Below are 26931 nucleotides of genomic sequence, written 5' to 3'. Positions count from 1 at the left end.
CACACACACACACACACACACACACACACACACACGCACGCATGCACGCACACACACAAGTACACACACACTTTCCTCTTAGAGACTGAGAATAAGGCTGGGACACAGAGTCCACCCAGAACACTGCTGGGTGTGGTCCCTCTCCCCAGTGTATACACACACACACACACACACACACACACACACACACACACTTTCCTCTTAGAGATTGAGAATAAGGCTGGGACACAGAGTCCACCCAGAACACTGCTGGGTGTGGTCCCTCTCCCCAGTGTGTACACACACACACACACACACACACACACACACACACACACACACACTTTCCTCTTAGAAAGACATAGAGAATAAGGCTGGGACCAGAGGGGTTCGGAGCTCTGCCCCTTGCAACCACCTACACAAGGACAAACCACCATGGCAGACCTGCCCAGCACAGCTGCTCCACTGCTTCTGCCACAGTGGAGATTATGCTGTAAATTCCACCCGAGAGAACAGCTTCTCTTAACAAGGAGGGAGTGTGGCATTTCAGCAGCGACTAACTAAAAATTTCCTTCTTGGCAGGGTTTGGATGCTCTAGGAAGTATGCTTTCAGATTCAAATTAGCCCTTATTATAGTCAATGAAAGAAAAAAAAATTGGCAGGCACAGGGGCCAAGGCACAGGGTGTGAGTCGACAAGAAACGCGCAACAGGCTGGTTTGATGGTAGAAGCTGGTAAAACCTGGGTGATCCTTTGAGGGACTTGGGTGGGTTCCTCATTATCAAATATCTCCTGAGATGTGCGCCCCCGGAGCCTGGTCCTCAGAAATTTGGAAAGGGGTTATTTAGCACAGTGTCTAAGACAGAGGAAGGCCTCCAGAAATGACAAGGTGATTAGGTAATTGTTGTGTTCAGAAATGCCCTTTTGGAATGCAAATGTGTAGCTTCCTTTTGTTGGCTTAAAGGCGCTTGATTCTTGCATTGAAAATTGTATCCTTCCCTGCATCCTCTGCAGGAGAGGAAGAATGGGGGGTGGGGGGGGCATCTGACTTCTGGTAAAAGGTGCTCTGAAAACTATAACAATGCAAATGCTGACGGAGCCTCAGCCTGCTCAGCCTGTACCAACTTCGTTTCAAGTTTCTGGGTGTCCACTGCCCATCTTAATCCTTCCCTGTCTGTAACAATCAGCACCATCAACAATCTCCTTTGAGCAAGGGACCTGAATCAGGGTAAGAACTACTGGAATTCAAATGAGAACATTTCCTTCCCAAATCCATGATCTTAATTGCTGAGCACAGCTTCCTGAGTATTATATCAGAAAAAGAAAAAGCACTGGTTTGGAGATGGTTTGGTGGCACAAGGCTCACTTTTGATAACTATTAATCACGCAATATCAGGTAAGTGATTTAACTTTTTTGAATCTCAGAAAATCCCAGTCATTTCATCTGCCAAATGGGCAGATCTAGAACCAAAGACTTGAAAGAACTTTAGAGATTCATGACCTGATTTTACAGAGGAGGAAACTGAGGTCCAGAAATATGGATGACCTATCCAATGTCAAAGAGTTGGTCAGTGCTTAGGATCCAGTCAGGATCCAGGCCTAGTCTCCCATCTCCTGATCAGGTTTCGCGACAACTTCTTGGTGACATTACCTGTTGAGCTTTATCACAAAACTATCGTTGGATTTAGTGACATCAGCTATGTTAGGGGGTAATATCATTGTGAAAGATTATCACTTTATGAAGACAACCAGGGTATTGAGAGCACAGAGGAAGTGGGAGGAAACACACACACACCCACACACACACACCACAATTATTGAATGGTTTCACATTAGGGCTGAGGCTGATCTGATAACCAACCCAAGGTCATTGCAGTCTATATAGAAATGAACTTGGTTGTTACCTTCCTAAACTCTGATGCTTATTCAGGAAAAGCCAGTGAGCTTACTGTATCTCAGCTTTTTTTTTCAATCCGAAGAAAAATGCTTCCTTCTGAAAAATGTAAGCCTTCTGGGGGAATCATGTAAGGTTCTACTAAAATTCTTCTCTCTGGGGAAAGACTTCAACTACATAAATGTAAATCATGAAGCAACTACATAAACATACTCTTTTATGTAGTGGACTGTATTAAATCTTAAGGCCAAAGCTTAACATTTCAAAGGTAGAGAAGGTTTGGTGAGGAAAATGAACTTTGACTATAATTTGGCATATGTATGACTGTGAGAAGTTGGGGGCACTTTTGGTAGATAGAATAGTTTTATTTATAATAGAGTATTTTATTTTAAGTATTCTGTATTTGATAGTATTATTCTTTAAAGCCAGGGTACAAACACAGTACTTCTGCTTAACTCATTATTGCTGAACAGAATATCCTAAGCACTAAAAATATCAATCTTGGCAGACAAAACCCAAAAATTCTACTGCCCCACATTTTTCTAGATGAATAGTAATAAGCACTCTGAAATACTCCTGTTTTTGAGAAATTTTCACACATTCCCAACAGCTCTAGAAAAATAGATAATCTAAAAATAGAGCAGAGTGCCGGATGTATGAAAGTAGCTCCACAAATATTTGTTGTAAATACAACAGAATTAAATGAGCAAATAATATAACCTAGCCTCAAATTTCAGATTTGGTACGGGAAGCAAGAGGTATACAATTCACACACACACACTGCTGTGTGGTGCTCTATGGAATGCAGGAATGCAGCAAACTCAGGGAAGGGAAAAGTCAGCCTGGCTGGAAGAGTTGGAGGAGTTTCATGGAAACAGAGACTATTGCTCCGGACCTCTCCTGGCAGAGAAAGAAATTTTTGGTTAGTGAAATGTTTTAGCCAGGAGAAAACTGAATGCTAAAGCTTTGTTCTCGTTCTTAAATGATCCCATTTCAAAGATTTCCCTAACTTCAAAGACACTCAAGGCCATTATGACCATCTTTCCGGTTCTAATGGATCAAGTGTCCAAGGGATCTTTCAAGACTTTGAATGAGTGATGACAACTTTTGATTTCCACAGTAAAAATTTCACATGGGACATCTTCAACATTTGTGATGTTTGTAATGACAAATAAGAAGCTGTATGTAATGAGAATTATGAAACTGTAATGAAAATTAAGAAAATGTGATTGGGACTGAGAAGCTGAAACTGACCCTCTAAATTAAAAAAGAAAAGGGAGGGAGAAGCATTCCTTTTATGACTCCAATTAACAAACTTAAGGGCCCACCAACTCACCAGATTTCTGGGAGTGTAGTGGGCCTGACAGATTTATGGGAGTGTCCAGGAGACGGAGACGTTACCTGAAGGTCGCACTAAATGGGCAAGACATACTGACATGGGCTGTTTTCTCTTTGAGCGCCTGAAGGACATACCATGTGGAAAAGATGCATTCATTGTGCTTTGCCAACTACCTCTGTATCTCCTGTTTCATTGATAATAATGTACGTATTTTGTAGCTCACCTTTAGAGGATAAAAGTGAGTCCCTCTCAGGAAATGGGGCTCCAATTCTCTTCTGACTTGGGGTTCTCAGCGCTGAGCCACTGTCCTATCCTGAGCTGTCTCTCTCTGTTCACTCGAGGCTTGTGCCAACACAACACTGTTGTGTTTTAATTCTATACCTTTGCTTTCCGGTTCTATGTAAATATTGGGAGTGGGGATTCACACTGCCATCTGGGATTCAGCCTCACCCCAACCATCCTTTCTATGTGTAGCTTTCAGAAGGGCTGAATCACCTAATCTGCTCTCCTCCAGCACCCCTCTTGTTTCTCCATCTGCACATTTTTGATAATTATTTGACTAATCGTGACATTTGGTAAAGTGTGTGGCAGTTATCTTTTTGGAAAAGCAATTTTTATCCATTGTCTCCTGTTTTTTTTTTCTTTCTGTGGATTAGAGTCACATTTAATTCGTGAGAAGCTAAGTAATAATTTTTAGCCTTTGAACTTCAGATAAGTTGAACTAAAATCACTGCGGGTACACATTATTCGTACAGTGATTAGTGGCGAATTATTGCTTGCTTATTAGACCTTACTTCAGAATTGGCAGAAGCGCCCTTAGGACTTGTTTGGGGTTTTAAGGACGTTCTTGTCATTGTCTTCTAATTTCATGGTGACTACCTGCATCTTACTCCACGTGAATCTTCATAATTCTTTTAAGCACCTGCAAGCTTGTTCCCCTAATAAGACTTTTCACAAAGTCCAAGAACATCAATTTTATTATGAAAGTAATATTTCTCAAACTTGTAACCTTGGAGAATTTGTTGAGGCTAGTGTGGAAGGTCAGTTTAATAAATGTTCAATTATCCAGTAATGAAAAAAGGATCCTCATGTGAAATCTGGGGGTAGATTTGCTGCTATTAACCAGACATCTATTTGTTGGCTGTCATCATCTTTTGAATACAGGTTCCTCCTGACCTTGAATAATTCTTAGCATCTCTAACATTTGATGAATAATTGATGCCTGGGCATCATTAATCTTACCAGTTGCATTGTCCCAGTTCTGTAAGTGCAAAATAATCTCTTTGTTACTTACTGATATAAAAGCTGAGAGATTTTGCTGATTGGCTTTTTCGAGGTTCACAAGATCCTGAAGAGCTAAAGGTTGTTACAGATAACTTGTATTTTCCAGGCTCTTTCAGTTCTGCAACAAATTCATGTGCTTCTTCATCCACTGTTAAATATTCAGTAAAGTTTTCTACATCATAAATAAAAAAAATATACATGAATGGATACCTGGCAGGGTCTTGACTAGAGATAACTCAGCTTATCACAAAGAATATTTTATGCTGTCTTCTGCCTCTTGTCAAGTTTAATTATAACTCTAAACTACAGATAGTGTTAAGGAAAGATGTTAAGAAAAGCGTTATGGAAAATTGTTTTTCACAATACATTTTTACAAATAGTTAAACTATGCTGAAAGTAGACTATAGACCAAACATGATTGTCACCCATTGCCTCTTTTGCAAACCACAACACCCAATAAGAGAGAGAGAACAAAAGGGAATGCCCTGCCACAGAGGCAAGGTGGGAAGGGGGGGATGAGGGGGTGGGAGGGATACTGGTATCCGTGGTGGTGGGAAAGGGGCGCTGGTGGAGGGATGGGTACTTGATCATTTTATAATTGAAACCCAAGCACAAAAATGTGTAAGTCTGTAACTGTACCTCATGATGTCTCACTATTAAAAATAAAAAAAATAAATCCAGGAAAAAATAAATAAAATAAATCCAGGAAAGAAAAACATCACATCAAAAAAAAATAGCTAAACTAAGAAATGATATCCAAATCAATGAACTCGGGGGTAGGCACTGACTCCCTCTTCTGCAGTTATACCCAACAAAGCAAAATGCACGAGATACATGCAAAATGTCAGGACATCCTTGACTTTCAAGAAATTCTTAATTTTTTTCTTTGCTTGGGGAATCACACCCAGCTATGCTCAGAGCACACTCCTGCTGCTTTGCTCAGGGATCACTCCTGCAGGGCTCAGGGGACCATATGTGGTACCTAAGATCAAGCCCATGGCAGCCTTGTGCAAGGTGAGCGCCCTCCCCACTAGACTATTGCTTCTGCCTCAATCACTGATTTTCTTGCTTGAATATAAGGGAAAAAGATGACCAGCAACAAATATCTTCTGGTCTGCGAGGTCACAGAAAATATTCCCAAATGCCTCAAAACACACTGACATTTTTTTCTGATCAGAGAAATTTCTTCCGGATGTATTTTCTGACACATATAATGCTTTCTTTCCTCTGCTTCTAGAACTTCTAAAAGTTGAAATGAGTCTTCCATGGCCGCAGAGTCCATCTCCTGCTGCTTCTCCCTGCTTTGAAGCTGTTGTCATTAGCCACTGACTCCAGCCATCTTCAAAAGAGCACGTTGCAGTCACATGAAAGGACGATTGGACTTTCATGGCAAAAGACATTTAAAAAAAGTGGAAGTCATAAGCCCTGCTCTCCACAGACTACATTGAGAAACACAGAACTGAAAAATGGATGAAGGGGAGATGTTCTAATACAAGCAATTCTAGGCAAATATTAAGATTTTTTATTCATATAATTGGAAATGACAATGGACTTTAATTTTATATAGTATTGGGGTCTGAGTAATGGGTTATTATCTTATATAGGAAACCCCATTTATTTTGTATCCAATTATGTTTAATATTAGGGACACATACTATGATATATGAGCTTACATGGTGTTAATGCCCTATGTTCAAAACCAACTGTCATTTTAATTTTCAGATTCTTGACAACTTGACAACCTTTGCTCTCAAACAATTAGGCCGGAAAGTAGAAAATGAAGTGTTATATTAAAAACAAAACAATTAATAACTATAAAGATCTACCACAAAACAACCCAGATATGATTCATGATGCAAATTTACTGACCACCATGACCCCTTTCATAATTGAGTGGGCTAGATGATCAGGAAAGGCTCTCAGAGAACATAGTCATGGCAGAATAGCCATAGTGAGATAACCACTGGCTGTATATTTTCTTGTTTTTATTTTCAGCTCGTTTCATAGAGTGAGTGATGTGGGTCTCAGATGAGCACAACCCAGGGTTAAGAGTAGCTAGGGAAGCAAAAAGCCTACTCTTAGAAAAGTAGACATTTTATCAGATTCTTTTGTTGCATGCTTTTCTTGATACTTTCCCCTGCATATATATATATATATATATATATATATATATATTTTCATTGAAAATGCTTAGATCTTTAAAATCTTTGAAAATGTAAGTGCTCCCTAAGTGACCTGGGGTTTGGGACACATTGGGCAGCAACACTTTTACAATTGCCAGGCCTTTCAACTTATGAAGCGCTCAGACCTGGAGATTCTGGTCCAAGTAACTCATTTCTGCTTTCTACTATTAGTCCATATTGAATACTTAATTATGTTTTTTCTCTCCCTCCCTCCCTCCCTCCCTTCCTCCCTCCCTCCCTTTCTTCCTTCCTCTTTCCTCCCTCCCTCCCTCCCTCCCTCCCTCCCTCCCTCCCTCCCTCCCTCCCTTTCTTCCTTCCTTCCTCTCCTACTCTCTCTTTTCTCCCTCCCTTTCTTCCTCCCTTCCTCTGTCTATCTCTCTCTCTCTTTTTTCCTTTCTGTTTGATTTTGGGCCAAACCCAGCAATGCTCAGGAGTTACTCCTGACTCTGCACTCAGGAATTACTCTCAGTGGTGCTTGTGGGACCACTTGGGATCCCGGGATCGAACTTGGGTTATCTGTGTGCAAGACAAGTGTCTTACTCTCGATATTATTGCTCCCCCAAATCCTTTTCTTCCTCAGCCATTTTTCTTTAGAGATTGTCTGCCCTCAATCTTCTGATAATTAAATTTTAAAAAGCTTTCACTTCCTGGCACCTTTTCTTTTGTCTCTGATTTGTCCATTCCCTTACCTTCTCTTTCTATGTGGATATGAAACCCATCGAAGGCAGTGGGAGGCTTTGGTGGGAGCCAACTCAGGATCATTTGCACTGGGAAGAAAGACACCGCGTTGGCTGCTGCTCTCTCTGTCCTGCTGAGGGTGCTGTTCTCATCATACTTCGTGGGGAGCACCTTGACGAAGTCCTCATCACCCTCAGGAGTGGCAGAGGCCCCGTCCCACCAGTATGGCTGAGAGGTTGGATCATCATCACTACTGTTAACTTCAGGCCAACCAGAAGAAATGTTGCTCGGGGGAATTTCAGGCATGTCTCTGGAAAAGTGAAAGACTTTGTCTTTCTCCACAGTGTCTTGGGCTCTGATGAATGGCTCCTCCGGGAAACTGCCACTCTGCTCTTCCCAGTTGTTCTTGTTCAGGTTTATAATACGGACAGAGATATTTCGAGGTGGGTAAGGAGCTGTAAGAGAGTTGTATTCCCAAGTTATTATTAATTGCAATGTTGCAACACAATCTACTAGTGAGTTAAATATCCATGAAGATTTCCTAATTAGAGTTTAATTTTGCTTCTACAATACAGAAAATGTGCAGTGACAATAATTGTGGCTTAAGCACACATATGGCGATTCAGTGCATCTCACTAGTCATACTTCGATCATATTAACAGTGACACTGTGCTTGTTGAAAGGATTGCTTTACTACTCCCAAAGGAGAGCTATGGAAATATTTTTCAGAAACAATTTATCACAAACTCCCTTAAAAAAAACAACAACAACAATTGATTGTCCTTGTGTCTCTCTTGTGAAAAACCAACTCTAGTGTATTTATAATCATTAACATAAAAATATTCCCTATGGCATAGATGCATTTAGAAGACCTATATATCTGTATTGTATTTAAAAACATAAACATGTGTTGGAAATAAGATGTCACTCCTCAACTTTTTAAATTGAAGTGTATGAGGACAAGATGAATTTTTAAATATTTTTAAAACATGTTTTTTAAAATTTTTCCCCTAGAGGTAGAGAAATGTGATAGGTAGAAAACTTGTAAGAAAGGTGGACACCTATAATAGTCCCATCTATCTTTCAAATAGCAGCTCAAATATCAATTTTCTCTTCCATAAGCTTCAAACGATATCTCCCTCATTGATTTTGCTCTGTAACTCTGTGCTCTTCTCAAACATTCCTCACATTCTGCCTTGCCTCTATGCCATCTTGAATGGCACATCCACATGTTCTTGAGAACAGAGACAATGGTGCACCAGACCATCCTCATCTTTTATAGTGCTTAGAATAATTCCCAGGTAAAGAGTATATTTCTTTAAGGTAAATGTATAGGCCCTCCCGTTGATCGTCGATTTGCTCGAGCGGGCCCAGTAACGTCTCCATTGGAGACTTTGTTGTTACTGTGTTTGGCATATCGAATACTCTCGGTAGCTTGCAGGGCTCTCCGAGAGGGGCAGAGGAATCGAACTCGGGTCGGCCATGTTGGCCACTTGTAAGGCGAACGCCCTACCGCTGTGCTATCGCTCCATGCTTTGGACTAATCAGCGAGAATCATGACATCTTAGAACTTCATTTTGGAATGGTTTCAGTAGCTGTTTATAATGACCCATTCAAGTGTTCCTATGAATGGGCTTTCCAGCATTCCTATGGAGTGCTTAGGCACCTTAGGCATATAATGTCACATCTGTAGGTATTGGTGATGAGTACTTACCACGTATATATACACACAGTATATATATATATATGTGGATTATATATGTGTGTATGTTGTGTATACACACACACATATATATAGTCCATTTATTCTTCTACATGTCTACTCCTCCATCCATTGGTTGCTATTGGTTATCCATGCACCAATCTAGCATCCATTCATAATCTGCTAATCCACTCATCCAATTTTCCTTCAATAGTACTTCATATTAGTGATGCTATTAACATTAAGCACTGCAAGTTTTCGATACAGTCTAACCCCAGTATTTTTCTTTAATAATCTGATAATCTCTACTAGAATATCTACAATTTGTTTTTCTTTCACATGGCCATTTTACCATCTTATAGAATAATTGATGTCCATTTATATATGTTACTTAAATGTAACTTTGGTAGTATCATGTACTACTTTAATTAAAAAAATATGAATCTATATATTGGGGCCAAGCCTCACACATGAGTGAAGTCCCATGAAACCCAGGTAATGCAGGACTTTGTGACCTTAGACTCTGGGCTCAATGGGACCCGGGAGGAGAAATCCTCTGCCTGCTTCCCCCAATCTCAGGTGACCCAGGAGTCACTCCCATAAGCCATCTCCTGTGGGCACCAGATAATCTCCTCACTGGTCACTCTCCAGAATTCATGGCTGCTCCTCCCGGAAGGAAACATGAAATGAGGCCCCCATAACCATGCCACCAGACTCCACGCCAGGCTATTTTCACTCAGGGCACCCCAAAAGGGGACAGGTGAGAGCCCTCCCTGCCTCAAGGGACCCAGTCCCTGTAGCCAACCTCCACAACCCAACCGCCACCACGCTCCAGGGCACTTTCCACAAGTTTGGGCTGAGTGTCACACATGAGTGAACATATTACTAGACCACACAGCTACAAAAGCTGCCATCATAAGACACTCCCTACTCATTTTCCATAATTACCACACCATATATGATGGGGTATAGACAGTAGGCAACAGATCATAGAGAGAAATGTATATATATATATAAAATGTTTATATATATATATATGACTGGGAACACCTGTAAAGGCGATTAGAGACCGAGAGTATCCTGTCCCCTGTCCTTGAAAGAACCCCCAATACACCATCAGGCTACTCTAGCACATGACAAGGATGAATGCAGGTGTTACTGGCACCTGCTCAAGCAAATCGATGATGGGATGACAGTGACAGTGACAATGATATATTGTATTTCCAATTTATATTGGTATTTATGTTGACATATTTATATATTGGCATAATTTTGTAGCTACCTCAGTTCCTTTTAAATTGATAAATAAGGTAAGGTAAAGGTAAAGGCTCTCCCGTTGATCGTCGATTTGCTCGAGCGGGCCCAGTAACGTCTCCATTGGAGACTTTGTTGTTACTGTGTTTGGCATATCAAATACTCTCGGTAGCTTGCCGGGCTCTCCGAGAGGGGCTGAGGAATCGAACTTGGGTCGGCCATGTTGGCCGCTTGTAAGGCGAACGCCCTACTGCTGTGCTATCGCTCCAGCCCCAACAAGTATTGATAAATACTTGTTTTATATTAATAAAATATATTTTTCTTAGCCTTAGAATGAATTTTTCTTTGAGATATAGAACATAATATACAACATACAATTACATTTTTTCACAATTTTTAATTCTGCAGAAGACTTACCAGTTCTGTGTTGCTTGGGTTGATGACTGACACCACTATATTCTACAAGAGTACTTTTATTAAAAGTTGCCTCAGATACCAGCTGAAAAGTGATATTACTATAACATATTCCTGGAAGCCAGTGATTAAATACTGTTTTTCCCTTAAAGAAATCTGAGAAGATAAAAATATATTAAAATTTTGATCTCCTAAATGCTGCACACTTCTAAGAAGCTATAAACAATTATGATTAAGTATCTGGAAACAATATTTTCTTCAACTTCTGGTATGGTCAATACTAAAATATTGATAGGAGGCTTGAGATAATATTTGAATCTTTAGACTTAATCCTGAAAGGTTTATAATTCAAAAAATGCTGAGAAGATCTAATGCAATTTGGAGTTAAGTCTTTACTATCAGAACATTTGGTGTACTGTCTGAAAAAGATAACATAGAAATTGGGGAGATTTGAGTTAAGCTAGCCTAGTTTAAAATGAAATTCTAGGGTATTTTACTGCTTTATGATTTAAAAACAATTTTATAAATCTTTTTACTCGACCAATTGTAATAACTAACCTGCTTTATTTATTTATTTAGATTTGGATAAATTTATTAAGAAGTATGTCTTTCACAAATATTTAAAAAAATTGAACTATAGCATATTGGATCACATATATATGTATATATGTATTTTTTCTTTTTGTGTCATACCCAGCGATGCACAGGGGTTACTCCTGGCTCTTTGCTCAGGAATTACTCCTGCTGGTGCTCAGGGGACCATATAGGATGCTGGGAATCGAACCTGGGTCAGTTGCATGCAAGGCAAACCACCCTACCCATTGTTCTATCATTCCAGCCCCTGGATCTTATATTTTTAAATTTGTAGGATTCTAATAAAAATCTAGCCCGCTTTAGAAGTATAATGATTTATCTGCCAACTGGCAGGACTTATTAAAAAAAAAAGGAAAAGGAAAAAGGAAATAAAAATTTGGACTTTATTTGGAAAACATTAAAAAGCCCAGTAAACTTATAAATGTAATGCAAATTAGGAAGAAATAAGAAAAATCAGATAACTATAATACTTATTGAATTATAAGCCAAAATAATTTTAAAGAATAATTGACTTTAAAAAGCATAATAATAAATAATTGACTTTTTTTGTAAATTCATTATTTAAAAAATAATATTGAATTACTGAGAATTACAAAGTTTCAAAATTATTAATGATTGAATTTCAAAGGTGCAGTGTTCAGTCTCTGATCTCTCTCTTTACCAGTGTCCACTTCCGTCCACCAATGCTGCCAGTTTTTCTCCCAGACTCCCAGCCTGTGTCTGTGGCAGCACTTTTTTTTTCTTTTTTTCTTTCCTTTGGTAAAATTCATGACCTAACTCAACAAGATTTCCAGTGTTCATTTTACAATCACTTATGAATTTGTATTTGCATGTGATTAGTAAACAAATAAGGTCCTATTAATTAATCAGCGGGTAATGCTTTTATTGAAAATAAAAGAAGCAAAGCTTTGAGTCTATGCTCATTTAATTTTTAAAATGTGCGTTTCTGGGTGTGTGTGTGTGTGTGTGCAAGGACCTGAACCCAGAATTTGATGCATAAAAAGCATGTGTTCTCCCAATGAGCTATATCACCAGCTCCCAATTATTTATTTATTTATTTATTTTTTCTTTTTGGGTCATACCTGGCGATGCTCAGGGGTTACTCCTGGCTCTGCACTCAGGGATCACTCCTGGTGGTGCTTGGGGGACCCTATGGAATACTGGGAATCGAACCCGGGTTGGCCGTGTGCAAGGCAAACGCCCTACCTACTGTGCTATCCCTCCAGCCCCACCAGCTCCCAATTTTTTTTAAATTATAAAGATATTTACTATAAATTTACTATGTTTTTTATTTTAATGATTTATTGGGGTGTTAGGGGGTTAGAGACTTATGGATATCAAACCTAGGGCTTCCAGACATAAAATATGTACTTTAGTATTTTGAGTCAGTTTCCCAGCCATGACTATATATTTTAAATGATATTTCATTTTGTAAGGATTCATGCATCAAAGAAATTTTTAAAAGCAGTGCATCAAAGCAACATCTTTCTTGATACTGTAACTTAGGTGTTTCTGTATGATCCTCTACCTCACTGTATAAGTGCAGTTACAACCAGTCAAATTTACACCCATATTCATGTTCCTGAAGGAAATGTTATGGTGTTATATCCTGAAAATATTTCAATTTCTCTACTTCAGTTCACTCTTCTACAGCTGAATGCCTTCTCCATCATCTCTCTCTCTCTCTCTCTCTCTCTCTCTCTCTCTCTCTCTCTCTCTCTCTCTCCCTCTCCCTCTCCCACACCTCCCAGTCCTCCTCCACTTCTCCAGATAGCCTGCCAGAGAAGCTGATTGGATTCTTTTGAAATATTAATTCTTTTGGTTCTCTACTCTCTGAGCCCCAACCCCTCCAATTCCTACGAAATCTGTATAAACAATAAAACCTATTTTCATATTTTAAGTAGTTTGGCTGGTATACATGAAAGAATTAAAGAAATCCTTTTTATTTTTCTTTTTTCTTGTTTTTGGGAGCAATCTTGGACCATCTCTGAATGAAACTTGGCAAAAAGTTTCCCCGGAGCTTCCCATTCTAGAATTGCTCTTCTAACACACCCAGAAAGAAATAGTTGGGAAAGATGCTTTCAACTTAAATCTTGAGTTTTTATTTTTTGTTTGATTTTTTTTGAGGGAATGCAGAGCCTCACCCATTGGTGCTCAGGGCTTACTCCTAGTTCTGTGCTCAGGAATCAGTCCTGGTGGGTCTCAGGGGATAATCTGGGGTGCTGGAGATTGAACCCGGGTATGCCCCATGGAAGACAAGAGCTCTATCCACTGTACTATTGCTGTGACCCAAGTCTGAAATTACTAACAAATTATTGCACCAGATATTCTACCTTGGCAAAAACTACTAATAAGTGAAATGTTTGAGTGTTTCTTGTGTGTATGAATGGCCTACAACTTCAGCCTAATAAAACATATATACATAGACTCCCCAAACAATATTTCCATGAACCAGTAACTATTTTGGTGTTAATCTGTGGATAAAATAATATAATGAATTTTAACGCTTCTCTGGATGTAAAAATTGAGACCATCTGGCTAAAAGTCATGTTGAATATGAAAGTCATCATTTCTTCCACCTCCCTTTTACCCCTTACCTTTATATAGCATTGTCCGGAAGTCTTTACCTTCCCAATAGCTTATGTTTACTCTTGTGAAAACATTATATTTTTCTGGGTAATGAATTTCAAACAGGACTCCTGTTTCAGGGGAAGGTTTATAGTCATATATTGAAACACTGGTTACAGGTAAAGGTTCTGCAAAAAGAGAATGGGGGGAACAGTGAAAAACTATCAATGCTTAGGAGTACCAGTGCTTACACCGATCACAACCTAACACGTATTGTTATTATTTGGGGCAAGTGCTAAATTCAGTACTCGAGAGTCTTACCCTTTGCAATAATTACAAAATTACATTTAATAGGGTGTTTTTGTCTTTCAAAAAACTTTTTTGGTTTGCTGTTTGCAGTAACTTTGAGATTAAGAACAAATATTGATATCACCATTCAACAGATAAAAGTAATATATGACTTTAAATTACTATCGAGAGGCAATTTAATATGGTGAGTGTGTATATCTCCAGAGTCCTTGTTTTAACCATATTGAGGTATCATGATTTATAATACTGCTAATTCTCCTTTTCATGCATACACTGTTACAACACCACACCCATCACCAGAGGGCCACTTTTATCTATCAGTGTCTGAAGGACCTCTTTTATTCTTCCTCTCCCAAGTAAGCTTATTTCTGAAAAACAGAAAATCTCGAGTTTTGATGTCTTTGGTTATTTGCTTTCCATTTACTATTTCCAACATTTGAGAGTGATTTTTTTTTTGATTGTGGAGAGGGTGACACACACACTTATAGGTGAATAAAACTACCTCCCTGAAATTCCACAAAAATGTAAATCAATGATAAATTATAATTTTTTTAAAAACTGTCTTTTTTATAGGCATAAAAATTTTAAAAATGAATAGTATAAATAATTATAAGATAATATATTTTAGAATTCATGTAAAATAGATAAATCATACAAATAAAATTTAGTAAGAGTGAGGAGAGGAGAATTAAAAATATTTAAAGGAAAATCTAAATATAAAAGTATAAACTTTTTTTAATCTTAAAAAGGGAATACTATGTTAGAAAATATATTATAGAGAATGCCTAAGCATCCGTATTAATAAGTAAGACATTATAATAAAAATAATTTGATGCAAAAATTCACCTGAATAGGCATGGAAAATTCAATATAAGTGAAACATTAATTCAATATTGGAAAAATAAATATCATAAGCAAGATGAAAGTAAATAGACATTTCTTAAACTAGTTAGGGGCAAAAATGCCACAAGTGAATGTCATATTCAGCGGCAAAATGCCAAATGCCAAATCAATGTCAAAATGTCTTTTAACAAAGTTTTTAAAATGCTTTTTTTCAAAACTGGTTTTGAGGCTACAGATTCCCTAACCTGTTGGCTGTCCATAAAGCTTTCCAATGTTCTTTCAAATCTGAATGAAAATCTCACTGGGTAGAGTATTCTTGGTGAGGTGTTCACATCATTGAGTTTCTTTTATTATATCCCACCATTCTCTTTGCCTGTGCAGTCTTATTTGAAAGAGCTTCTGCAAATTTTATGGGAGACCCTTTGTATGTAAGTTTTTTTTTTTCTGATCTTGCTGCTTTCAGTACTCTGCCTTGGTCTCTTATCATTCCGAGTACAATGTGTCTTGGTGTTTTTCTACTTGGGCCTACTTTTTACTGAGACCTTTTTGGACCGCTTGGATCTGGATGACTGCATTTCTCGACTGAGAGCTCTGTATCTATGGTTTCTTTAGTGGTTCTTCACTAAATTTGTCTTTAAGGACTCCACTGATTTTTATTTTGTTCCTCTTGAATGCATCTCTTAGTTTTTCCGGTGTACTGTTTATTTATTTTCAATCTCTCCCCCCCCCCCCCCCGCCCATTTTCAGTTGCTTTCTAAAGATCCTGGAGCTTGACAATTTTTCCCTCAGATTTTGCCATTCTGCTACCTAGATGCTCTATTGAGTTGTTGCTCTCATCTACCATAGTCTTCATTTCCGTCACTTCTGACTACTTTTCTCATTTCTAGTCTCTTCTTGTGCATTGCTTGACTACCTATGCCATCATTTCTTTGAGCTCATTAAACAATCTCCACATGGTGTCACCAAGTCAGTTTCTGAGAGCTTGGTAGTGATAGAACCTTTCTTTGCTATTATTGTCATTCATTGAGCTTGTGGACGTCTATGTGTTCTTCCCATTGTGTTTCCTTATGCTCTGAGATTAAATATTTCTAGTTAGCCCCCATGGGGAGTCTCTCAGGATTAGACTCTGTTGCTCTTTTTCCTTTCCTTTCCAGTCTTCATCTAGTGACAGGAGTGTTACTGTGACGAAAGTGCATAGTATGACAAGTGTTGTGGAACTATCACAGCTCCATGGTTCAGGATACATCAACCAGTGAAGGCAGTGAACAGAGAGTCTGAGACAGGGAGGTGGGCTGCTCAGAGGGTGGAGGTCTGCATGGAGGCTGCCAGGACCCACTCAGGAGGGGAATCCAGGTGTCAGTTTCATAAAGGCTCCAGGCTTGTTCCTTTATTTACTTTCAGTACACAGTTTTTCCCAGAGTGATCATTTCCAACCATCACAGAGGCAGGCTGAACAGGTGGGGGGTGGCAGGAGGGAAAGTGGGGGACATTGGTGGTGGAAAATATACACTGGTAGAGCAATGGGTGTTAGAACATTGTATGAAACCCAGCCATGAACGACTTTATAACGGTATCTCATGGTGCACCGTAGCACTGTCTTCCCATTGTTCATCAATTTGCTCGAGCAGGCCCAGTAACGTCTCCATTGTGAGACTTGTTGTTACTGCACTTGGCACATTGAATACGTCACAGGTAGCTTGCCAGGCTCTGCCGTGTGGGCGAGATACTCTCGGTAGCTTGCGGGGCTCTCCGAGAGGGATGGAGGAATTGAACCCAGCTTGGCTGGGCCAGCGACTTGCAAAGCAAATGCCCTACTGCTGTGCTATCACTCCAACCCTTCTCATGGTGATTCAATAAAAATAAATTAATTTAAAAAAATAAATGAAATATAATACTAAAAATACCAAAAATAAAAAATGGCCCCAGGATGCCAGGTGAAAGGTTAGCCTCATCTGGAAGGTTGAATGAGCAGAGTGTCTGTGATGTGGATTTAGGGCTGCTGAGATGGTGGACATCAGGCCTCCAAATTCCATGTTTTAACTTTTATTTACCCAAGTCAAAAAAGATTTAATTTTACAACAACATACCTGGAACAGAAAATATGTTTTACCTCTGACAGTGCTCATGTGATCATTGTGTGTGTATGTGTGTGTGTGTGTGTGTGTGTGTGTGTGTGTGTGGTGCATGTTGTTCTGTTAAGAGACTATAAACCATCCCGTGCTTTGAGAAAGATAGCTTATAGCATCTATCAAATTATTTTCTATAGGACTCTAAAAGCCACTTACTTCTCCTTCACAAAAATTTCTAACTGCTCATTAAAGAAAAAACCAAAATGTGGTTGGTGTATATTTGTGTCTCTTACTCTGACCACTCCAGCTAATGATTTGAAATGACAGACCCACCCTCTGAAAGGGTTTTACTGATTCATTTTTCTTGATAAAATAAGTGTTTAAAATAATTTGGTCCAGATACAACTTTTGTCAGCAATTTTGATTCAAAATTTCACATTTGAAAGGACTTTTAGACTCCTACGTGAAAGTACAGTCTTAGCTAAAATGGCATGCTTTCTCATTTTTAGTTTCAGTTAATATATGAAACCAACATTTGATTACTCCTTTCAGTTAATAGTTGAGGTACCTACCACTGGCTAAGTATCTTTCAGTTCATTCCTTAGATTCCATACCTAATTTTGCTTTTGAGTAAAGAAACCCAAATAGGAATAAAGTTGCTGGTAAAGCTTTGATCTTTCCTAGATTTTTCTCAAAGACTAAATGAATACCTCTCAAGTGTCCTACCTGCTATACTATAGCTTCTGCCCCAGTACCTTAATTTTCAAGCAACAATTTTCATTTGTCATCTTAGCATAAAGAAGCCATTCTTCTTTCTCAAGTGTGTGAAATATATTGGAGAGCCTCAATTATTTAAGTATTTATAGATGAGTAAGAAGAGGCTGCTAAAATCTCAGAGCTGGAAGGAATACAGATGTTACTGGCACCCGCTCGAGTAATTCTACCATCAATGGGATGACAGTGATACAGTGACAGTGAATAGACATTAGAGCCTAAGAGTGAGCAAACTCTGAAACTGTCCAAGAGACATATTTGTTTTGATTTTATGTCTTGACATCTTTGGCATTCTTTTTCATCTTCACCAGAAAGCACTAGAACAATTGCAGAGAAATAGCCAAGGATACCTCCAGGGTTGATGGCTGTGTCACTACTCATTTCATCAGTACTGGCATCTAATGCAAAACCAAGGACTCCAACAAATGTGCTCTTTTATTTTTGAGAACAATAAGAGCATTCTGGGAGTAGATACTGCAAATGCTTTCCAAGGTTTCAAAAACAGCTTTCCATTAAGGAAAGAAAAGTGCATCATTCACTGACACACTAGAATTTCCAACATTAGAGCTAAAAATGTATTTTGAGTCAGCGTGCTCTTCAATTCCCTCTTATTTCTTAAAAGAGAGGAAGCTGAAACCTAAATGTCACCTCACACTTAATGTCCCCAATATTTGTGCAATTATCTCTGGTCCTTGTGTTCATATCCAATTATTGCTTTCAAAATCCATGATCAAGTAATTGAGTCTTCAAAAATGGAATGGAAGGCAAGAGACCAAAGAAATCATAAATTAGATTTTTTTTCTCTTAAGAAATCAATGCAAGTTTTTTTTAATTTTTTCCCATTTAAGATATAAAAAGCTTCAAGGCAGAGCTACTCCCCACTCAAAGAAAAGGCTGAATCATCCCCAGAGGGACCAGCCCCTCTGCAGAGCAAAGGACACATCGACTGTTTGACTGTTAGCTGCAGGGAGAGGAGGGCCCCATGGAAAGAGAAGAAAAGGATGCAACTATGATTTTGATGGATTCAGAAAGTCCAGTTTAGAATGGTTCTGTCTTCTAACTACTTGTGGTACATAGATTAAATTCAAAGTGCATAAAAAATGAAATAAAACTGAAACCCAAGTGGACAATGTACTGAACAATGCAGATGTAGAACAACATATAAAAGTCCCAAGCCACTGGTTCAAGAGAGCTGGAGTTCCAGGCGTAGGGGTAACCCACCCCGTTCCTCTGTCTCTGCTTCTGGGCCTCATCAGGTGCTCATCAGAAGCAAGGAGGCAAGGAAGAGCCCAGTTATGCATGAAATAATTGGTATCTCTCAGTGACTTGGAGAATAGTCACTCACTCCCTTGGGTCATTCTTAAATATAAATCAGAAGCGTTAGGCCCTGGTAAGAGTCAGAGAAGTGTTTCCTCCCAGTTCTTAAGCCAAGACATTCCCAGCCCCTTTTTGAGGGAGGTGGTCGAAATAACAACTGCTGTTCCTGGGAGTAGACAAGAAACTCCCTTGCACATTTAATAAGACACGAAAACAAAGCCGAAATGAGCTACTACGAGGCAGAGGCAGGAAGATCTCAGGTTTTCCACAGTTGAAGGCTAGCATTTACCTTGTAGAGTAGAGAAAAAGGCAGCAATTGTGGGGATGTCCCACTAAGGAACATAGGGTTGCATAAATCTGATGCTGGACCTGGGAAAAAGCCCTGCCACCCCTATCTTTACCCAACCTGTGCTAGTGCACAGCACATTCTGGAGGGCATTCAGTTTTTGCTAAACTCTGCAGGTATTGGGAAGACTCAGGAATTCCACTGTTCTACCACTGTTACCACTGTTGGCACATTACTGGTAGAATTAAAATCTGCGAAGTAACTCACACCTTAAACACAGCTTCACTACAGAACAGACTAGATTGACTCCACACCCCTCCCCCAGGCCTCCTGCAGTCTAGCAATATGGCAAATTGAAATTAAATCCAACCACATAAATAACTACATGAAGTAGAAATGACAGGAGCTTGCATTTTCATAATTGTCTATGTATTTCCATAATTGTCTGTGCTGTCTCCCAGAAACCCACTTAAATAGGAAGACATAGGTAGGCTGAAAGTAAAAGGGTGAAATAAGAATAGTAAGAAAATACTTAGCCAAAGAAGACGGGAAAGCTTATATTGCTATCAGACAAACAAAACTACAGTACGAAGCATATGGGTGGGATAAAGAGGAACTTTGCATGGGGAAAATAAGCAGGTCACTGAGAAGACAGAAACCTTAAGATAATTTGTACCTAATGGTGCAACAACATGAATTCAAAACAGGCAAAGCATGAATGAACAGAAACAGAGGTATCTACTTACAGGTAGAGAATTAGACACATGGGTACCAATCAGTGTTAGAACCAGTTGGTTGAAAATCAGGTCAGATGTGGCAATCACACTTGTACAATGAGCTAATGAGGCATGGAACCTCACCCGTCATATGTGCACACATGAAAGCCCATGGAAAGAGAACACAGTTGGGGCTACCAAACAATTTTGAAGCAACTGAAATCTACAAATTCTGTATTTTCATGACTATGGCACTTTACCTAGACATCAATAACAAAAATGATCTCTGCCAAATTACCACATTTTGGGGCCTCTGGCCACACACTGCTAATCCCACATGTTACAAAAGAAAGAACATATATTTTCAATATTTTAAAAGTTTTGAAGCTCACAGCCTATGCTTAAATATCCAGGAGATGTTCTAGAAACTGTTGAGCATTTGTTTACTTACCAAATTCTTTCCGATTCATTAGCTAAAAGGGCTGAGTCTTGCAGTTTTGTCTGGGGGGGGGAGGGACTAATAATAATAATGAGTGTGGAGTCAGCACTGTTTATCATAGTTTTATTTGGTTTTGCATCTTGACCTCCTCCTCCCTCCTTCTGGCTATTTATTCTGTTACTTGCTCACCTTAATTGAAAAAATATTTATCGATCACCTATTAATTAATTGTAAGGTTCATGCTGGGTGCTTATGAAATTAGGAAGGTGAGTAAAACAGTTTCTAGTTTCAAGGAGTCGTATCAATATAGTCATTCTATGTCTCGATCTGTGGCTTGGATCGAAAACTCCCCAATTCTTTTCTTTCTAAAACTTGTTCAAATAGCATTTTTCCACGTGACTTCTTTTACTTCAAGAGGTCCTAGATACGTGTTCATTATGTCCACAAACCTTAAAGGTTTTGGGTCTGTGCCATTTATAATTTTTAGGACTCAATACTTATTGTGGAACTCAGCCAAGAGAAACTTTAATTAATTTGACATATGTGATAAAAAAAAATGTGTCCTTTAGCTTGATTCCAGGTTCTTGGTTCTTGGGGTTTCTCTTTTCTTTTCATTGTGATAAGGACATATCACAATGTACTTTTCCGTAATTATAGTTAGCATGATCACACATAGCTGGCATTTTAAAATGTGAAGCCACTGAAAAAATTGCACCAAAGAGAAATGAGTAAAAAGAACTTTGCTGAGACATTGAATTTTTCTAGTAATAAAATATATCACTTTTAAGATAACAATTTTCCTTCCTTACCACAACATAAAAAATAGTCACATCTCACTATTAGATTAGGTATTAAAGTCAGAGAATAAAGTAAAAGTTATGGTTAGTTAAAATTACTCCTAAAAAAATTTCAGGAGTCAGCATTAACCCTTTAAGGCAGGAAATACTGAAAGTTCAAATGCCACTGTTTTGTTTTATTTTATTAAACAGGCATTTCTCTTGGGCAGAACCCAGAGGTGTTTTGGGGGTGAGACAGGGAATAGCAAATGATCATGAAATTTTTTTTCTCTTAGATAAAAAAATGTATAATTGATAAGACAAAACCAAATTAAAACAAAAAAACAGGGCCTGAGAGATAGTACAGCAGGCAAGGTGCCTGCCTCGCATGCAGCTGACTTGAGTTTGATCCCTCTGCACCCTATATGGTCCCTTGAACACACAAGAATGATCCCTGAGCACATAGAGAGGAGTAAGCCCTGAGCACAGCTGGGTGTGACCCAAAAACAAGAACAAAAATATATGGCTGAATTTGAGCAGTCTGAATAGTGACTATAAATTCTTGGTATGAAAACCAAATCTCTAAATATGAGAATGCGTTCTGAAAAAATGCAGGCTTAGTTATTATCAGCCTGTAAATTTACAGAACAGAAAATTATGTAGTTCACTCATGAGTCTAACTTGTCAGTCTCAAATTATACAACCTGACTGATATTGTTGAACAAAAGAGTTTTGCTATAGTTAAACATGGAATGTTGACAACATATTGTTTTTATTATGTGTAGCAGAACTTTGAATCTGTGTCACTTGACTTCATGGCAGTTTGTCTTGCTATTTTATGTGGAAGGAACATCTTCAGTGAGAACCACAAGGAACACACCCAAAGAAGGAACAGAGAGGACAAGATTATGCATGATGCTTACTTGTCAGCACAGTGATGGATCGGGATGGCTTGGTGACCACATTTCCATTCACCACGACCAGAGTGATGATATAATAGAGGCCGTGATAATTGGCCTTAAAAATAACAGGAGGAGGCAAAGTTCTGTTGAATTCCTCAAATTCAAAGAAGTAATTTTTTGATTCACCCGTTATCTTCACAACATATACAGAAGATGGGTTCATGACATCAGAAGCTTCTAAAGAGACAACGATGTTATTGTCATCTTGAACAGTTACTTGGAATGTCGCAGCATTCTGTTTAAAAAAAAGAGAGAAAAAAGGAAATGGAGGTCAAATTCAGATCCTTAGCAGTAAGATCGTGCTGTGATCATTTTTTCCCCAAACTGAAGTTTGTGATAAGTATTTTCATAAAATAGATCTATTTTAGTTACACAAGACAGAGACGAAGACAGACAGACCATACAGAGCCAGATCCAGAGCTCAAGCAAGATAGAGAAAAAGAGAGAGAGTGTGTGTGTGGGAGAGAGAGACAGAGAGAGAGAGAGAGAGAGAGAGAGAGAGAAAGAGACAGATACAAAGACAGAGAGAGACAGAGAGACAGAATGTGACAGAGAAAATTTCTTAAGATTCATGATCTTTCCAAAGTTTTACTTTGAGGATTCTTCTCCATCAAAGAAGATGATTCTAGTTCATGGGTTATGTTATAAACCATGAATAAACACAGAATAAATACTGTGCACATAAATAAAGAACAAACAAAAGGAAATCAACTTGGAAATTCAGTCCCAGAGAAATCTTGGTCCTAGCAGTGCTGAAGGATTTTCCTGGTGGGAAGAAGCATTTTATTTTACGTTCGAAGGAGGAATGCTGTGGTGTTCCTAAAACATTCTAGAAGAATATTCCAAGACAATTTCCCCCTCTCTCATTTCTCACCTGCCAGTCCTAAAGTAAAACAACTCAAGACAGAGAAACCTGTGATAATTCTCTTCACTGACTGTCCGCAGACTGAGGAGATAGCTCAAAGGGCTGGAGCACACGCTGTTCCCGTGAGAGTCCCAGTTACAATTTCTAACCCTTCAGGTCCCCCAAGCAATGGTGGGAATTCATGGGTATAAGGACAAAACTGACTCCATGACAGGCAGCAGAAATGAGAAAAATCAGGGAGGCCTCAGTTCAGTTCCTGGAACTGAAACAGTTTCAGTTTCCCAGAAATCAATGTGTAACTAGCCAACTTGAACCCACCTGGAAAGTCCCTGGGCTCAGCAAGTGGGCCCAATCAATCACAATGTGCCAGAAACCATGGAGAATGTACCCAGCAACCACAAGCCTATCAGAGTCCAACACATGCTCTAGATGCTTGCCAAACACCCTTGTTTGGTAACTAAGATTTTCCTGAAACAATAAAGGCACTTACTGCTTGTGTAGTCAAAACCTATATAAACTGCTTGCTACTTGGAGTTGGGGTTTCTTTCAAGAGACCACTCTGTGGGTGAGATAGTTGACCCCAGTTAACTGGAATAAAACTCCTTTTGCTTTGCATTTTCTTATGTGTGTCTTCACTTGAGAATCCGTAAACCCGGGAATAACGTGGAAAGCCAACAACTGGTTGAGTGAAATCTCCCTGTCTTCATATCATTGTTTATCAATAGTCCTGAAAAATCACCAGTATAATTTGTTTTTCTCTTTCTTCCTGATCCGTTTCCAGACCCCAGAGGCTGAGATAGTGTTTCAGCTACCTGACTTACGCACTTTCGACCGCTGGATGCTGCTTTTATCTTCTGGGCATCAAGTATCCTGGTTATGTTCTTTTACTCTACTGAGCCCCAGATTTCACTTCAATGAAAGTGGGACCAAAAACTGTTGAAACTTGTTAAAGACTTTCAATGACCCAGATGCCATGGCAGGCAGTCTGGAAGCTGAATCATTTCATTTACTTCTCAGATTGACCTCAGGAGTCCGGTGTTATTTTCTAAGTTTGTAACTGAGGAAACAGAGGTTTGGAGAGATGAGCTCCTTTGCTCAAGGTGGCGAGGCCTCTAGTTTGGGCTCCTTACCAGTGACCCACTTAAGTGCCACCACAGAGTATTGGAATCCCTGCTGGCCCTGCACCGGAACTGCCTGGCTTGTACCACCCAATTGAGGTCTAGGAAATAGGATTAATGCTAGTACCAGTCATGAAGCAAGCATTTTCCCAGGTGCCCCTACATTATACCCAGGAAATCAGGGCAGGTTAATTTGTCAGGGCACCAATAAGAAGGCAGTCGAGGTTTGAGTGGATCTCAGCAGATCACCTGTGTGAAAAGTCATCTATGCAATTTCTTTTCTCTTGGATCCATCGTCTCCTGGAATCTAGATTTAGGAGAAAGTTTAGGAGAAAGTTCAGGATGTCTGCTGCAGGTATGGCATTTCTGCTAAGTAGCAGATCAAGAGAGAAAAGTTACAAATAATAAAAATGGATCTGGTACACTTAGTTAAGGCCACCACTGATGTACTTAGCAGGAAATTCAGGAAAATTTTTTTTTTCCTCCCTCTGGAAACCAGTGAATGATGTAGGTGACCTTGCAGTGAAAATGTTTTCAGTGAAATTTCCTTTGCTGATGAAGTTTAATATAGAAAGTTCTCTGGTCCAACACCCTCATTTCACAGTGGAGAGGAAAGTGGTGCAAATGTCACACAGAGCTAATTGATGTCAGGGGAAGATCTAGGATCCTCATGATCTATGCCTCTGGGTGTTTCTCTGTCCTGCCCTGAGATAGAGGTTCAGGTACTTAGCTGCAAGGAAGTGGGGGTCGCCTGTTCCTAGCCAGTGCTGGGGGAGAGAAGTTACTTAGAGACACAAGAATTAGTGCTAAAAAGGAAGAACACAGGACTTATTTCTAGTGTATGAGAAGGAGGAGTTATGCACATCAACAGCCCATCATAAATCTCAGAGACTTCTGCTGCCTCCAAAAATACATCAACTATTACCTATTATTTTTCAAATCTGGGACAGGCTTTATCTGGGAATGTTATGTAATGTTTTCCCTTTTATCCGTTTCACCAGTCCAGAAAAATAAGTTCTATTATTCTGAGAGGCTGAACTCATATGTCTTTTATGCAGCTTCTTACTTTGGACTTGATCTCTCCCACTCCCGATCTTTCCCTTTCTTATTCCTCATTAGAGGCTTGGAGTAGTTCAGTGATGCATAGCGTTTTGGCGAGGATTAAATATTTTTTTCCTAAAAATACAAGATGTATGAAATCCATAAATACTGCTTGTATTGCAAAGGTGTTTAGTTGTTCTTAAACATTTAATGACCTTTAAGTTTATAGCCTCTGTAAACATTCACTGAGCTTAAGTGCCCATATTCACTGGTTGTTTTAACCATGGGGCATCAGAAAATCAGGCGTTCATTAATTCAACAATGACCACACTTTAGCTCAGTGCTAACTTTGTGCCAGAGATAACGAGAAGTGTTGTCAGGACAAGTGGTAAGACAGGGCACCTGAATGACAAGACTTCAAACTTGAGGTTAAGTGAAAGATTCAAACACACAATTGTAATGTAGCCTGAGTATTACAGATGTGAAAATCAGTTCAGTTCATCCCTTGTGCTTTTTCTGCCTATCTATAATTCCTTTCTTAGCTAGCCCCTCCAGATCTGAATCACTGCTTTTATCCACACAATCAAGCCCCTTTTGGGTCTTGGTGGGGGGGCACTAATTAGGGAACCATACTTCTGGGTGGAGTAGGAAGTATCTTGACTCTCTCTGGGTAAATTCCAGTATCTGGTTGCCTCTCCATGAGGAATTTTAAGGGAAACACTTGTGGATCAAGTCAGCCAATCAAAATTGTATCCTATAAATGTTTAGACTAGGAACTTGTGGGAAGGAATGCTTTTGTCTTGATTTTCAAGAATAGATGAACTAACACAAAGCTGGAGATGTCTGAGTCTGTAAACACTGCCCTGTGAAGATAGTCCTTGAGGGAGAGGCTCTGGTCTTGGTGTCCCAATGACCAGACTTTGCATTTGGGTAACATTAGTGAATAAATTCCAGCTTGTTTAAGCAGGTCTTCAACACTTTGAACCAAAGGTCATGGTTAATACAAGAGAACTAACTGTTCAGTGTTCAGACACATAGAAAATGGAGCAGCTAGTTCTATGTCTGTAGGTGGAGAGGAGGGAAGATGTCAGGGTTCAAATGATGCTGAATCATGGAAGCAAAAGCCCTTTAGGATGGCATTTATAAATGGAAGAAAAATATGTTCCGAGATACTATGGGATATATGAGAAAATAATAGGAGTCTCATTATAACATTTTATAAATATTTACAGATACATTTTCTCATCGGATCCAAAAATCTCCCATTCAGTTGTCTCAAGTCATTGATGAAAACAATAAATAATAAGAAATGAGAGGGTTTCTGAAGTTTGTTCTATTTTGCAAGTGGAGGGGGGTTCTGGGACTCAAAGGAATGATTTAACTCCATAGTTTCTGTTAGTCTGAAGTCACAAGATGTGGAGATTCTGGAACCAAAAATGGTTCTCCAAATGCTACCTTTATGCTCATCCTTAACTGATGGTGAACTCGCTCAACACAAATCTTCACTTAATCTCCTAGATGCTCCAGA

At 39.1% G+C, this 26931-nt stretch overlaps 1 protein-coding gene across 2 annotated transcripts in view; it reads right to left on the bottom strand.

The window, feature by feature from the left end:
* PTPRO (protein tyrosine phosphatase receptor type O) overlaps positions 1-26931 on the bottom strand; it is a 246991-nt gene that overhangs the window by 93710 nt on the left and 126350 nt on the right. For both annotated transcript variants that reach the window (XM_056134615.1, XM_056134616.1), the window contains exons 2-6: positions 22341-22614; positions 13918-14076; positions 10730-10882; positions 7368-7811; positions 4506-4667 (exon numbers count right to left, since the gene is read on the bottom strand). In XM_056134615.1, the coding sequence (XP_055990590.1) occupies positions 4506-4667; positions 7368-7811; positions 10730-10882; positions 13918-14076; positions 22341-22614 (1192 nt within the window). The remainder of the gene's footprint in view (positions 1-4505; positions 4668-7367; positions 7812-10729; positions 10883-13917; positions 14077-22340; positions 22615-26931) is intronic.

This window comes from Sorex fumeus, unplaced genomic scaffold (assembly GCF_029834395.1).
Source record: "Sorex fumeus unplaced genomic scaffold, SorFum_2.1 ptg000100l, whole genome shotgun sequence".
Taxonomy (NCBI): domain Eukaryota; kingdom Metazoa; phylum Chordata; class Mammalia; order Eulipotyphla; family Soricidae; genus Sorex; species Sorex fumeus.
This window is presented reverse-complemented; position numbering and strand designations above follow the sequence as displayed.